Here is a 16059-nt window from a genome sequence, read left to right as displayed (position 1 = left end):
CCACACATTTGGAATGAGATGACCCTGATAAACACTCCAATGTCTTGACACCGGTCACAAGACAGAAATTCCAGATGGTAGAAAACCAACAAGGCAAAAAAAGTTAATGCTCTCTTCAGTACACTGTGAACAACATAGGTAGAAAAATGGGATATTAATAATTAGATATTATTATTACCATCATTCAAACAGATTAAGTTCTATAGTGCAGTATATTCCGCTGAACCATCAAGGACTCTGCTGCATTTTTATTTAACATAAAAGTGTTAAATAGCAACATCACAGAAATGCTTTAAGCACATTTTGGCACTTACCAAACAGACGCTGATGGAAAAGAAACTTGCCAGTTATAAGCCCCGTGAGGATGGCAAGTAGCCACAAGGACACTTTTAAAAACTTCCAACCACCTCCGTCAGGGTATTTATTTGCTATGAAGGAAAAGCAGTTTCCAACAACAATGACATTTGCTTCCGTTCGGCTGTGGGATACTGGATCCTCAGCAAATATTAAAAAATTAAAGAAGATCACTAGGTAGGCCACAATTAAGCGAGACCAGGGATGCTGGAAGTAGTAGCGGAAGTCTTTTTCCATTCTCAAATGCTTCAGTTCCTGCATACAGAAACAAAGCATGGGAATATTCCATTATATTCTTAAACTCAGGAAGCTATATTCATTTCCTTCTCTTTTCCCAACCCCATTTTCCTTTAGCAGGCCTCAGAACCAGCTGTCTGTTTCAACCTGATTTCTCCCCAAATGATGATTAAACACATTGTTGCTCCCACGTCCTGGCCAAACCCATGCTAGTAGGAATAGAGAGAGAGAAAGTGACTGGCCCAAGGTCATACAGCTGGTGACCTAGCCTGATGCCTTAACCACTACACCAAACTGGCATGCATATGTATTAAAAAGTGATCCCTACTAGCTGCTGCAATCTTGCCTAGAAGCCAAAAAAACTTACTATGATGCAAGAAGCATTTCTCTCGCAAGATAGCATTTGACTTCTGCAAAGCCTCATTTTCAAATTAATACTGAGAACTAAGATGACATGATCATTCAATTCCTTTTTGTTAATAAAGCCCTTTCAAAAACTTCTATAATGGAAGACAAATTGAGTCAAATTTGATTGCCATTGGTTATGTTAATAATTAGCTAATAGACTACACTTATTCGTACAAGTGTCATTTAGGATAGAAATAAATATATTGAATATGGATGTGTAAAATGTATCAGATTACACATACCTATGTGTACACATTCTCAATTATTATTCTTCCCTTTTGGGGGGGGTTTAGTTTTCTTTTTAACTCTTTTTCTTTGTAGTGCTTGTTTTCACTTTTCAACAACAACAACAAATTAAAAAAGAAATGGAACAGTTACACAAAAGAGTTCCAACTATAATCACTTCCTCATACCTCAACTCTATTTTTACTTAGACATACAGACCACATTTCAGCCCTGAGATCCTCACAGCTGTTAGTAGAAAATCACGACAAGTCATAAAGTGCCATAAAATACAAATATAGTCTAAGCAAATAGCAATTAAGTTGCTGGAAAGCCTGAGAGAATGTGAATGCACCTTGACATCAACTAACTACAACCCAACTTTTGCTACCCAAAAAACAACTCTACATGCAGTATTTTGTGGTGAAAAGGCTACATGTGTGATGTATTTGGCCAGGGGATCTAGTAACATAGGTATGGACCCTGCCAAATGGCTGTATTGCTAGGGAAATTAAGTGTGCTCTTCTGTAGATTATTGGGGGTGGAGTGGGGTGGGGAGGTATGGTTTTTAAAGTTTTTTAAAAACTTCAAATGATTTTTAACATTATTTCTGTTATGTTCTTGGTTATTTTCTAGTATTGTTTTTGTGTTTTTTAACTTTGTACACCTCTCAGAGTCACATATGTTAGATGGGCAGCTATATAAATTTAGGAAGGAAGGAAGGAAGGAAGGAAGGAAGGAAGGAAGGAAGGAAGGAAGGAAGGAAGGAAGGAAGGGAGGGAAGGAGGGAAGGAGGGAGGGAGGGAAGGAGGGAGGGAGGGAGGGAAGGAGGGAGGGACCAACCATCACAACCGCACATATAGCAAAGCATGGTGTTAAACTACCATGGGTTGTAATCTGTACACAGGGTTCAACTATTTCCTACAGTGAACTGTTTCCCACATAACAAATTACAGGCAAAGAAAAGGGTGATGTTATAATGTAATTTCCATTAAAAAGAGCACAGGTCCAAACCCGGTCTTTAAGCAGAACATAAGTACTCTTCTGCATGAGACCAAAAGCACATATAGTACAGCACACATCAAAATGTGCATAATCAGAATTGTTCAGGAATGCACAGGAGAATAACAGTCCTATTCCTCTGATGCTCTTTGGCAGATGGAATTTATTATCTACTCCTGGTGATTCAGTCTTAAGACTGTAGCCACTGATAACTCCATCCTACATGAATTTTCTGGTCCAGGTTTAGAGCTGTCTACATTGGTTACAATCACCATCTCTGATGGCAGGAAAGGTAAAGGTATATTTCTTATTATTGGTCCAAGGGAGGAAGCTTAGTTGGCTGGGCTGGGAAATATTTTTTTTAGAGATCCAATGTCAGAATGCATAAGTCAGGGCTCAGTATTAGCAGATAGAATATACACAGGAATGCTGTCAATTTACAAAATGACTTTGGGCATCCTAAGGTCAATGAAATTCCAAAGATTTCCATACAAGTATTATTAAGACTCTGATCTAATATATTCTGATATATTCTGGGAAATATGAATTTCGTTATTTTTTTAAAAAAAAATCTGTTCAATCGTGTCCAATTCTTGGAGACTGCCTGGACAAGTCCCTGCAGTTTTCTTGGCATGATTTTTCAGAAGTGTTTGCCCTTGCCAACTTCCTAGGGCTGAGAGAAAGTGATGGGTCACCCATCCAGCTTTCATGCCTAAGGCAGGACTAGAACTCACGGTCTCCCAGTTTCTGGCCTGATGCCTTAACTACTACACCAAACTGGCTCTCAAAGGTATTTAGAACTAAGCACTAAGCAAATTGTGTTTTCCATCTAAAGCATACAATTCATACTGTAGCTTAATTTTGTATTCATAAAAAGAAAAAAGCAATGATTCTCAGGCCCTTTTCCAGGGATGGTGTCAGTAAGTGCACCAATCCTTCTTTTAAGAAAAATGCTGTGAGACAATCCAAACAGTAATTGTGCAGTATAATTGTGCCAGAGTTGCAGTAACTATAAATACAAGATTTAAATGTCTGAAAGTTTTTGGCAAATATTTATTTAGTGATAAGTGACACCTTGGGAAACATAGCTCTTTATAAATCTCTGCAGCCAAAATTTGCCACTGTGGGAGCATCTTTGGAAAGCATGTGGACAATTAATCACCTCAAAGAAATTACTTTAAAATTGAACCATCGTGTTTCTGAAAGAGATCTACATCAACTTTCTAGAAGCTGGTTCTCAAAAACTATGCTGACCAGGAATTCTGGGAATTGTAGCCACTAGTTCTGCCACAACCCAGTGTGCAAACTGTGCACCTCACAAGATTGCCACATGTTGGGGGAGCACATTTTGCAAGTTAAAAAAAAAATATCAAAAGCCACACAGGACCTTTATATAGAAATAGAATGTCCAAGAAAGAGATACAATGTTTTGAATATTTAAAAAGTAAGCATTTTGGGAGGCAGTAGGTAGACTTTTGTACGAGGGCATCTTGCATGCCAACACGCCCTGATAGTCACAACCCATCTGAAGAGCACAATGTTCAGGAATTTATATCATTATTATGGATAACTTTGTTAGATCAACAGAATTACTTCACATAGTTTTTCTGTGAATGTCTGAAAGAGCTGAACCGTTAAGAGAGATTGTTAAGAGAAAAGGTTTTGAAGCATCAGTACTAAATGGCAGAAAAGCCCTACTTCAAAACTTTTACTAGGCAAACAAAAACTCATATTACTAACATGAGTCTTTTCACCCATTTCAATTAAGTACTGTAATTCCTCAGAAGGATTATAGACCCCAATATGACAGTGAGGCAGAATATGAACTATGGAGGACTTTTAAATAGTGTACTTTATGCCCTTTACTGGGTGGGACTGTTAAAAAAGTGTAATGTAGAACAATACTATACCTCTATTGCACATGAATAACTAACGTAACTTCTAATGTCAGATTTGAACAGAGAAACCCAAGGCAGCTTCTTAAGCATTATGAAATACAACTTCTGCTCCTGTTGTGACTCTACTCCTATACAAAACCATACACAAAACTGCTGGCGCTCACACTCAGCATACAATACACAAGCAAGCACTCCTATAAAATGGAAAAAAAATAGCAAAGTTGTTCATTGCAAATCCAAACCTTCTATTAACAAAAAGGGTTTTCTAAAAAAGAAAAATAGTGAAAGACTAGGTAACAAGAATGTACCACACCTTAGCCTGGCAGCCTAGTGTTAATTCCAGATCATGCCAAGCAAGAATAAGGTGCCACTGAAAACAAAGAGGTGACAAGTGCCATTGCATCACAGCTAGCACATAAAACAGCTGAGATGATAATGGCATGGAGGGTGGAGGTACACTCTAAGCTTTCTGTCTGAGCCTCTCAATTTGGAGGGATAAAAAAAAAAGATCAGGAGCCAAAGAAATGTTGAAAGGACTAAATGTATTCCTATGCATCTAGTTCTAGCTGTAATCTCGAGGAATTCAGAATTCCCTTATACAACAATGTAGGCTAGTAATTTTAAAGGACATAATTGCTCTCCACAAGGCCAAAACAGTGGGTCTTCGAAATCCATGTGAGGAGGAATAAGAGCCTCTTTCTGCCTTCCGAGTCTCCTCTGCCAGAACACGTGTCCTTCCCCCATTTTTCCTGGGTGCGCAGCACAGACGGGCTAGCCAAACTCAGGGGCCATTCCCTTGGACACTAAGGAGGTACAACCTCGTGAGCTACCTCCCCGCTTACATATCCCCTGCATTTAATTCCACCGGGCAGCAGTTTTCAGCCCTAGAATTCAGGCGCGAGCGTGTGCAGAGCGCCTTTCTCTCGGCACCGGCTATTCGCGCTGGTCTCCCAAACCTCTTACCCGGCTTAAAGGACGCAATCCCCCGGCACTCTGAACTGATATTAGCGCTGCCTTTTAAATGCTTAATAAAGAAAAGCCAAGTCACGGCGGGAATCAAACGAGGCCAAACAGCGCGCACACGCCGGGCTGGGGCTGGAGGAGGCGGAGGCGCTCTTCGCGGAGACGACGTGTTTTACTCACCCCACCCGAGCCGGCAAACGCGTTTTGTTCTCGGACTGAGATGGATCCTCCTTGCCGTTTGTATCCGGCAAGACTTTGCCGCGACACAGAAAGCAACTCCCACCTCTTCTGAATATTACATTAACCCCTCAGCAGCCCACGCTCTTCCCTAAGCCCCAGATTGGCGAGAGTGACCTTAGCAGGTTTCCCCCGCTTGCATCTACGGATCCGGCCGCGCTTCCTTCTCGACGAGGGAGAAGGACGAGAAGCTGCGCCTGGGCCGGCTACGACTGCAATCGAGAGCGCCCGCAGGCGAACGCTGCTCCTTTCTCTCTTCCAGGCCTCAACGCAAGTAACAAATTGCGGGGAGAGGAATCTGGAAGGAGCTACAAGGTTGATGTCCAAGGGACGAGAGAAATACAGTTGGAGATCTCGGGTCCTTAGCCAAAGAACCGATCTGGGCTTGCAAACGGCAGGTCCAGATTTTCCAAGATCGCTTTTCTCCTCCTCGTGCAGGCTGAATTGTTTATTTTGGCCTCTTGCACCTCCCGGTCTCAGAAACCCACACATCATTCCCACACTGCATTTTCAGGCAAGGAACTGAATGTCTGGAATAACAGTCGTCCTTTAATCACACGAGAGCCCTGTGAGGTAGGACGATGGATAACTGGGCCAACATTATCCAGGGAGCTTCATAGCTAAGCAAGGATGTGAATTTCATACCTTTCTCCACTACAAAGTATAGGGTTCTCCACCCCTCCTGGCATAGGCACAAAACAACTTTGTCAAAACATTTGCTGTCAAGCAGTCCCATTCTGCCTTCGTGGCATCTGTTTCCTAGCCTTGGCTGAAGGGCTGGCCACATTTTGAGTCTCCCAGTCATTATGGGCAGGGGGGCTGGCTTTCTCCTATGGTTCTACTGCCTCTGGTCTCAGCAGAACCAGTGGTCAGTCTGGGCAATGCAGCAGGAATGGGTTGGGCTTCACTTCAGACTCAATCTGTACACTGCCCTTTTGGGCACTGAAGTTAAAATAATTTCAGATAAATTATGGCAAAACTGGGGGCAGGTTTGCTACTGTGGACTCCTAGTGCAACTGGCTAGGTCCAGCAGAGCGGAAGAGTTGAAACCAACTATCTGCTGAGCGGCCCCCTCTCTTACCTATGACTGGTGACCACAGTGTTCCCATGTCTTCCAGTATTCCTGAAACCATGTATGTGAACACCTGCTTTCATCTCTATGGTAATGAGGGGCAAAGTGTAAAATATTTTATATTGTCCTTTAATGATGTTAGAATAAGGGACAAAATGTTATTTTTATACCAAGACAGCTCGTAGTGGCTTAAGCCTAATTCTGTCACAGGTTGGGGATAAGATGAAGACAGTATTTTAGGGACTAGGCAGAAGATTGGAATTGCCAGATTGTGCCATGCAAATTTGCCAGGTCCCCCAACTCAAATCCATTCCTATAACCACTACATGATGCTGACTATATTGCCATAACACACTGAATCATAACTTAGCCTATCATTTAGTGTGCATGAACCCAGCAAGCGTTTTATTGTGAGCCACCAGAAAACTTAGGAGAAAGCAGCATACAAATTAATGTATGAAAAAAATAGAAAACAATTATGGTACAGATCGCAAATGTACTTACTGCCCCCAACATGTTAGCAACCTCTGGCCTTAGTCAGAGTCTACTCTATATAAGGGAAATCCGTTCTTTCTGATTATCATGCACCATTAGACAATATACTCAAATCTGAACACAGTTGAATTACTTCTGAGTAAACATAATTAGGGTTACATCAATGTGATAAACTTTTTTTTTTGGTAGTTTAAGGGGGGAAAAAACTTTGTCAATTCTCAGTTCCACAAAGCACTAGGCTTCAGTTTAAATTAACCATCCCTCCCATTTTCTTGCTCTTTCCCTGCTCTTACCTGAACTACACCAAATGATAACTATGTAATAATAGTTGGCACCTTCAGTTATTCAAAGTTATACGGCTGACGCTGAGGGAAGGTCAGATTGCCAAAACCTAGCTACTAAATTAATGCCTGAACTGATATTTAACCCAAGGAGCTTTATATCATAGAGCTATTTGTAGCTCAAGTCGTTTCCACACTAGTGACTTATAGGATCTTCAGAGTATCATCCAGCCGTTGTTGAAGTAATATAAAGCCTGTCCACATTACTGTTCTTTGGGCACAAAGATGGTTGGATTACTCTAGAAGATGCTATTAATCAGTCATGTAGAAATGACCTCAGTGATGAAATGCCCATGTGGATCATAAAAAAAAATCACTTTAGGATAAAAGTGTAACAGAAATTTCCTATAATTTACCTTTAGCAAACAGCATCCTTGTAGAAGGTTCACAACTGAAGATATTATCAGGAAGCTATCAGCTATGTCCTCCCAGAACTTTATACTGCATTCTACTTTTATTGCTAGAGTTTCCTCTATTGAATTGTCTGTTGAATTATGTCACCATCAGAAATTTACAGAAGCAAGTAAATTGCTGCCCAGTAACTCTAGAACACACTCTTCTCTTCAGGAAAGACAATACCATAATATGCATACATGATTTAAACACACATTGCAGTATTTGTTTAGCAAAGAATATTTGGGTACTTGAGGCATTAATAAAAGCATTATTATTGGTTAGAGTTTCATGGACAGAATTGTGCCTTATCTGATATATGAAGTATCAATTTAGGTTGTAATTCAACATATAAGTATATATAGACATGGTAGTGAAGGAATGAGGTCCAGTGAAGCTTGACAAATCAATGCATAATATGGAATAGTCCCCCAATAAATGCAATTCCACAAAGTGCCAAGCCACAAGTTATATATATATAGAGAGAGAGAGGGAGAGAGAAAGAGAGAGAACCAAACAATCATATAACACTAAAACACCATAAATGTGACTCAAAATAAAATAGGTCTGTATTTTACTATTTAGTCTCACTGTAACAATAGCAGTAAATAACAGTAAACTCAAACTATCCACCATTATATTTCACAATGCATTTTCTGAAATCAGATCATCTGTACTTTCCTGATAGAGAATGGCCCATTATCATCTACAGAATGCACTAGAGAGCTCTTGTTAAATGGTGTTATATAACTCATGGTTTTGTGTGTGTGTGTGTGTGTGTGAGAGAGAGAGAGAGTGATGTTACAGTTCTGATGAATTGAACTGTAACAATGAAAGCTTATGCCATATGATGCTACAGCAGTCTTCCTTTTTGCTGCAACAAATTAATATGGTACCATTCTGGAAATACAAATAAAGTAGTAACCACAAGGTATAATGTTTTGCTTTCTCATTAGATTTTTATAAGGGCCTTGGAACACTTAAGCCTTTTCCCTCCTGTGGGGAGAGAAAACTCCCTGAATCTCTGAAATTTCTGTTGAATCTCTGTTGGTGTCTTCATCCTTGTTCTCCTTGATTTCTCAGCAACTTTTGATACCATGAATAATGGTATCCCTCTGACTGCTTCGGGGGGTTGGAATGGGAGGCACTTTCTTTGCTGGTTCTCCTCCTTCCTCCAAGACTAGTTCCAATTGGTGTTTGCAGCAGGGGAGAGCCTAGCCTTAGGCCCAATTTCAGGGTGCCACAAGGTTTGACTCTCTCCCCATTCCTATTTAACGTCTACATGAAGCCACTGAATGAGGCCATTCTCATCATTATACTGAAAATATTCCCTTATATATTTCTGTCCTCACCACCCAAGTGATGCTGTTCCTTCCTTGTACCTAGAAGCTGTGAGGATCTGGATGGGGAAGAGGCACTAACTCAATCCTACCAAGACGGGGTGGCTATGGGTTTTAGTTCCCCCAAAATCTGGAGAGCTTCCATTGCTAATTCTGGATGGGATGCTATTCCCCCAGACCAAGTTGGTCCAGAATCTGGTTTTTTCCCCTAAATTAATAGCTCCTGCTCAAGGAGCTGATGGCAGCCCTGGCCAGGAGTGTATTTGTCCAAATTCCTCCTGTACACTAATTCCTCCAGTTTCTGAATTGGGAAGCTCATGCCTCAGTCACTTCCCAGCTGGACTACTGCAATGTGGTCCACATGGGGAGTCATTGAGTAGTGTTTGGAATCTTCTGCTAATCCAGAATATAGTGACACAGTCAGGTTTTACATGCACCACAGTTATGTCCATGTAATACCACTGCTACATGAGCTGCTTGGAGTAAGCAGGTTTCCAGGTGCAATTCAAGGTGCTGGCTTATAAAGCCCTACCTGGCATGGTGGTTTCTGCCTGTCCAATCAGATTCTAGCAGAGTGGACGTGCTCCAGCTGTCATCTTATGAACCTAAGAGGCAAGTCTTCTCTGTTGTACCACCTGCCCTGCAAATCAGTCTCTCCCAAGGTTAGGATGGCTCCAACCCTGTTGGCCTTTTGGAAGACCTTAAAAGCTCTCTTCCCTCAGGCTTCATGGTTAAGATGTTAGTGGAACCTGGTTTGTGCTTTGCCCTGTGTTGACTGTGTTTATTTTTTTTTTGATATCTCTTATTTTTTTTCCTATTATTCTTTTACATAAGTTTCTGTTTATATACTTGTTAATCCACTTAAGAGTTATTTGATTAAGATGGGTGGCCATTTAAATTTGTTACATACATGCATTTTTATTTTATTTATTTATTTATCAAGTTTGTCACCGCCCATGTCATGAAATGACATACATACATACATCTTCAGTTTCTCTATTCCAAAATCTCACCAATGTGAATCTGCTAGGCTAAAGTTCTCTCATTACATTATGTCTCAATACATTTAAAAAAAAACTGATAAGGTAGAATTATTTAGTGTTAGGCATCTGCAATTAATGCACAGAAATTTAAATAAGACCTTACTTGCAGGCTCACAATTGAGTATGCACACTTACTGATACAAAAGGGTAAATAATAGGGAAAGGAAAGGAAACCATTACAGGTACCAGTTTCTGAACTTGTATCAGCCTTATTCAGGCATACAACTGCATACTCTTGAGAGAGGCAGGCAGTGTTTCTCAACCTTGGCGACTTTAAGACACGTGGACTTTCTCCACGGGGAATTCTGGCAGTTGAAGTCCACGCATCTTAAAGTCGCCAAGGCTGAGAAACACTGGAGTAAGGTAACATGCTAGCTCTGGTTTCCCTGTTGCCTGGCAACCTGTGTTTGACTGCTAGCAGGAACTGGATATACAATTCTCCATGCAATACAGAACTTTGTTTTTTCAATGTTCAAATCATTCAGGGAGCCAACACAGGTACAGCACTCTTGACCTCATGGAGCATCATAAAATAACAGGCTGCATTGGTTAGCATTTACTTTCCTTGAAGCAATTTTAGCCTGATCAGAACAGAACTAAAATCTTAGCAGTATCATACAGTATAAGCCTTCCCATCTTTAAGTACATGTACACACCCAAGTGATATGGGGTCCAATAGCATTCTTCACTTTTTCTCTCTCTTCTATTTATATGAAACCACGGTGTGATGGAATGGACTTATGAAGGCCAGGCTCAGAGAGATAAGCATGTTCTTAGCCCCCAACAGGAGCATGGGAAGTTCAAGAAGATGAGGCTGGCACCTCCCTAAGGAATTCACGGTGTTGTGGCTGGCTGGCTTGGGAACTAGGGTTCAGTCTCGGGAGATTTTCTGTCTGGAGGTTGTAGCTAATAAACGCAACAGAAATGTATTTGCATTGTCTCTTGGAGTTCTTTGGGCTGAACCTGACACAGCCATGACTTAAGTTTTTTTGTAAATTTTATGTAAATAGAAAGAGAGAGAGAACTTATGTGAGGATCAGGAGAATGACAAAAAGAAAATGGCTTAGAATAAAGGAGAGTCACTTCATTTCTGATAGAATAAAGGGGCAATTTTGCATTGTCTCTGGAGTTCTTTGGGCTGAACCTGACATCAATCTCCCCAGACTTTCTGTCTGGAAGTTGTAGCTAATAAACGCAACAGAACTGTATTTGCATTGTCTCTGGAGTTCTTTGGGCTGAACCTGACACACGGTGAGGGTTTGTTCAGGGTTTCAGTCTGAGATACTATTGGTATACAAATGACATTCAGATCTTTCTTCTTTCTGTCTAATCTAAGAATGGAAGTGGATGCCCTTGACAGGTGCTTTGGTTGGAAAGGAACTAAAAGGAGCTAATAAACTGAAACTCATTTTTTTTTTTAAAAAAAAAAGTACCCTAAAGCAAGTATTACTCAAATGGTAACTTCATGATCCATCATAGATCAGGTGCACAACTTGGAATGTGCACTCCTTAAACATGATGCCTATATTGAATTTGTGCCCAAAATCTATTTTTCTAAAGTTTAACTGAAAGGAGAAGTTCTGGACAGAAGTGCCAAGAATCCCAAAGCTAGACAAACTAGGAGCTTATCATTATAACAGAAGTCTGCCAATGAGGTTTTACCTTTGTAATGGTATATGTGAATGACCTTGGGAGACAGGAGGAAGAGCCGCAGACTGCACAACCAACATGTAAAAGATTTCTCAGCCTACAGAAGGAAAGGAGGCATGGGAAGCATTTCAGAAGGGACCCTCCCTAGTTTTCCAGAGAGTAAAAGGAAAGGAAGGGAGAAATACTTTCAGTCTTGCAAGATTCTGTTAATGTAACCTTACAATAAAGATAGAGTTGGTATTCATGGTTGTGCTTCTTGTCTGGACTACTTCGAAGGGTTAACACCGTACACTTTGGGTCTCTCCCCAAAGCTTTTGTGCCTGCAATCATCCTCTTGACTACCTTTTTTAAAAATTCCATTCAACTTCAATAGGCTTTTGGATATTATTCAGCTCCCTGTAGCCTCTGGTCCAGTGTTTCTCAACCTCGGCAACTTTAAGATGTCTGGACTTTAACTCCCAGAATGCTGGCTGGGGAATTCTGGGAATTAAAGTCCAGACAACTTAAACTTGCTAAGGTTGAGAAACACTGCTCTAGTCAAAGCCAAGCTTCAAAATGAGTCAGTGATTGTGAAGATACCTTTTGCAAGATCAAACCAGTTCTGTGACTCTAATCATAACACCGTTTAAAAATGTATGGAAAAGGTAATTTTAATCCCTAAGTAGAAATCCAAGAATAAACTCTGTTCTGCAGACAATTATAGTTTAAGCAATATGCTGTACTCTGCTGCGACAAAATTGAATAAAGCTGTTATTCATAAAGTTTAATCACCAGTGTAATACTTTGTAGACTTCATAGACTCTCACCATCCTGGTTTGCATTGCCAAATCAAAAGGCAAAGGAAGTGCTGGTCTGCAGCCACTTGCCATTTTTGTTTTCTAAGAATACATGAGATTCACAGGGACTTCAGAGGTATTTATGGAAATAAAAACAATGTTGGAGGCTGATGTTCTATTTGTAGTTGGCCAGCTTCCCATACAATATATTTAAAAATCAGGTGCATTAGCTTGATAAGCACCAGCAGAGGTTTTCCCAGGCATCAAGCCAGGAACTCCAAACCCCCAGGACCTGAAACTCTGGTTGGTAAGTTTTATTCTTTTTTGTCCATGCATTTAATTCTACTGTTCGGTGTGGCCCAATGTCCTCATTACAGAAACCATCTACATTGATGGTCGAATCTCACACCCCAGCTAGTCCTGGGATAAGCATCTTCACTAGAACATACTGTAGGCAGCAGGATAGCTCAAGTTGTTTTGGGACAAGCCATATTGCCTATAAATCTCTGCCCTCTCATTCAGAGGAATATGGAGGAGGGTGGAAGATAGCTCAGAAAAGACAAACTGAAGAAGATGTATGACTTCTTGCCTTCTGCCATGTCACTTCTGTTGCTGGTGCTTTTTATGAGATTTTTATGTTTTACTGTAGTTACTTTTATTTTAAATTTTGTGGTTGAATTGTATAGATCAGTGTTTTTAAACTTTGGGAATTTAAGGATGTGTGTGGACTTCAACTCCCAGAATCCCCCAGCCAGCATGCCAACCTAGGGAAGTCTGGGGTTGAAGTCCACATATCTTAAAGTTCCCAAGCTTGAGAAACACTGGACTAGAGGCTATAGCTGTCTTGATGCCTTTCTTGTCAAAAAGTAAAGTTGAAACCTACCAACCATACCTAGTGGCTCTGAGGTGTTTGTTTTGTTTTGTTTTTGGATAAACTAGATAATTGAAGGAACAGGTTTAGAAGGTGAAATTTTTCCCCTTCATGGAGATTTATTAATAGGGAAAGACAACTCTTGGAGTCCTCTCAGCTGTAAAGGCATCAAAACCCTGACAGAAGAGATGAGAGGTGGCAAGTCTTCATAAAGTCTAAGAAAGGAAACCAGTCCCTGATAGTTCTTACAATAATTCTGCAGAAATGGGCAAATGTTGGGAAAGGATCTGAGAGAGAGAAAAATGTGGCTACAGGTTGCACTATGAGTCAGGAAGAGAGAACAGAGAATTAGGCTTATGTAAGCAGCAGGTAAGGCAAGAATAATAGCCACAGAAATAATACAGAGAAGCATTAATAATAGCTTATGTGGGCTGCATGCAAGAATTTTAAGCACATTTCCCATAATATAAGAAAGCAAGTTGTCTCAGCACATAAGAATCTCAAGACATGCTAACAAGATGTGATCCTCAGTGCCCTTAAGGGTTGTTTTAATTATAAGTTTCTTGTCTTTGTTCCTTTTATTTTATCCACGTTAGATTAGCTTGGCTCATGAACACTTTAGGCTAAAATGTGGCTGGCTGATTTGTGGCTTACTGTACTGTATATGCAAACTCATTTCATGTGATTAGTTTCTGGTTCAGGGTGTGGTACAAATCCAGACAATTGGGTTAATTTATGGCTCAGTCAACCATGTGCTAGCATGTTGTGCAAAGCCAGCTATTCTGTAAGTTTTATTAATTTTACATCACATATAGGTTAACTAATAGCAAATGGTGTGCAAATAATTTAAACAGGTGGCATGCTAATAATTTAAAAGAACATTAAAACAATTTAAAATATGATATAGAATAACATTAAATAGCAGATAAAAAAGATTCAATAAGTTCACCAAGTAACTAATATTTTAAAAGGCTAAGCAGGGTTTTGGCCAGTGATAAAACAAGTATTTGTTTGGCATTGAAATGACAGGGAAATAGGCACTGGCTTAGCCATTCATTTTTATTTTATTTTTAGATTTTTTTTTATCCTCCCTTTCTTATTTTTATAAATAACTCAAGAGGGTGAATGTACCTAATACTCCATCCTCCTATTTTCTTCACAACAACAACCCTGTGAGGTGAGTTGGGCTGAGAGAGAGTGACTGACCCAAAGTCACCCAGCCGGCTTTCATGCTTTATCCACAGGTGAAGTGTCTCCACTGAAAAATCTGTCTTTTCAATAGTAATTTGTTGTACTTTACCTCATAGAGGCCTCTGAAGAATCTATCTAGCTGAGGATTGCTACAAATCAGGAAATACTGTAATTCAGGCAGTCTGGTATCAAGATTGACAGATAACTGGTTTAGTGCAGATTTGAATTGGAATCTCCCCTGCCACTTGAGTCTCTAATTAAACCATAGTGTCTCCTTTGCATTTTTTATGGCTAAGTTTAAGTTTGTTTTTCTTACTATATCTGGGCTGCAAAACTTCAGTGACTACTATGCAGCAAGAAAGAGATACAGAAGGCTAATTTGAGTGATTCAAAGTAAACAAAACATTTATCATATCATGAAAAATGTGAAATTGGAATAATTGTGTTTTACAATGATAGTTATATTTCTTACTAGCAACATTCCAACCCAATATCTCTTAAAATTAAAACAACTGATTTCAGAAAAACTTATTTTCAGATTGCAGTGCTACGAAAGCTTGTTTGAAAGCCACTGGCTTAGAAAGTAATTAGCTTCTCTTTCAGATAAATTGGACTGACAGATGTTTAAAAACCTTCTATATTTACTCATCCCATTTCTAGGCATAGTTACTCAACATCTCCAAAAAAAGTAAATGGCAAACAACCTTAAGCTCCACTTGAGGGCGTCTTTGCCTTTTTTAGTAGGTATACAGCTTGGAAGGCCTTATTTCTGAGTAAAACTTATGACTGCGGTCTTCTTATAAACTGGGTGAGATTCCTCTGTAAGTGAATATATAACTGACTCGGGCTAGTTCAGGCGGATTGTTAGAACTGTAATCTTTCACATTTTCCTGGAAGCATGTCACTTGAAGAGATTTAGGGTTGCTGTTTGGGCCTACAGTCATCATTATACAGTATCTACTCCAGGTAAACTCACGATATTAAGTCTGGGTCTTATGCACTCTGCCCTTAATTATGGACTCAGAAATTTAATCATTTAAGTCCATTGTAACAGCAACAACAAAGACAGTCTTGTGACACCTTAAAAACTAACCAACTGATTAACGGAGGAAGATTTTTGGGCTGCGTTTCATCCGAAAGCTTTTGCTTTCAAGTAAAGAATTCGCAGGGTTCGGTTTTTGTTACGTTTTTAAACGAAGTGTTTTAATATGGCCAAGGCACATTTAAGGACAAGACCAAAAATAAGTTTCTCATTCTTATGTCTCAGTTTCTCTACTAAAGAGGGGGTGAACTGGTCTAGACTAGGATTACGTTGGCTGCCTGCAACCCTACGAAGAGTTCTTGGGAACGAGATGAATCAAAGCCAGGGGAGCTGACCTGGAGCTCAGCGCGTCCGGGATCGCTCGCTAACACGTGAAGAAACGTTGCGAGACGAGCCTCGTGCCTCCCCTTTCTTCCAGCGAGCGGCGCTGGGATGCAGCAGCGGCAAAGGGCGGCGCTCCCCGTGGCTCCCGGCGCAATTCCAGCCGGAAGGAGCCGCTGCCGGCCGGGCGAAGGCGTGCGAGC

The 16059-nt window shown here is 40.3% G+C and overlaps 1 protein-coding gene across 3 annotated transcripts in view; it reads right to left on the bottom strand.

Annotated features, from left to right (window-relative positions):
• Positions 1-16027, bottom strand: part of TMEM117 (transmembrane protein 117) — a 215539-nt gene extending 199512 nt beyond the window's left edge. The window contains exons 1-2 of one of the 3 annotated variants that reach the window (XM_088141752.1): positions 15871-16027; positions 315-609 (exon numbers count right to left, since the gene is read on the bottom strand). In XM_088141752.1, the coding sequence (XP_087997878.1) occupies positions 315-591 (277 nt within the window). In that variant the 5' untranslated portion in view covers positions 592-609; positions 15871-16027. Of the gene's footprint in view, positions 1-314; positions 610-5084; positions 5291-15870 lie in introns of those variants that run through there. The other 2 variants (XM_088141753.1, XM_088141754.1) reach the window with 2 other exon arrangements.
• Positions 16028-16059: the final 32 nt, after the last annotated feature.

This window comes from Python bivittatus, unplaced genomic scaffold, assembly GCF_059951505.1.
Source record: "Python bivittatus isolate LINGU-HERP-01145 unplaced genomic scaffold, Pbiv_v1 ctg000330_np1212, whole genome shotgun sequence".
Lineage (NCBI taxonomy): Eukaryota > Metazoa > Chordata > Lepidosauria > Squamata > Pythonidae > Python > Python bivittatus.
The sequence above is the reverse complement of the archived record's forward strand: the minus strand, read 5'-3'. Positions and strand labels throughout refer to the sequence as shown.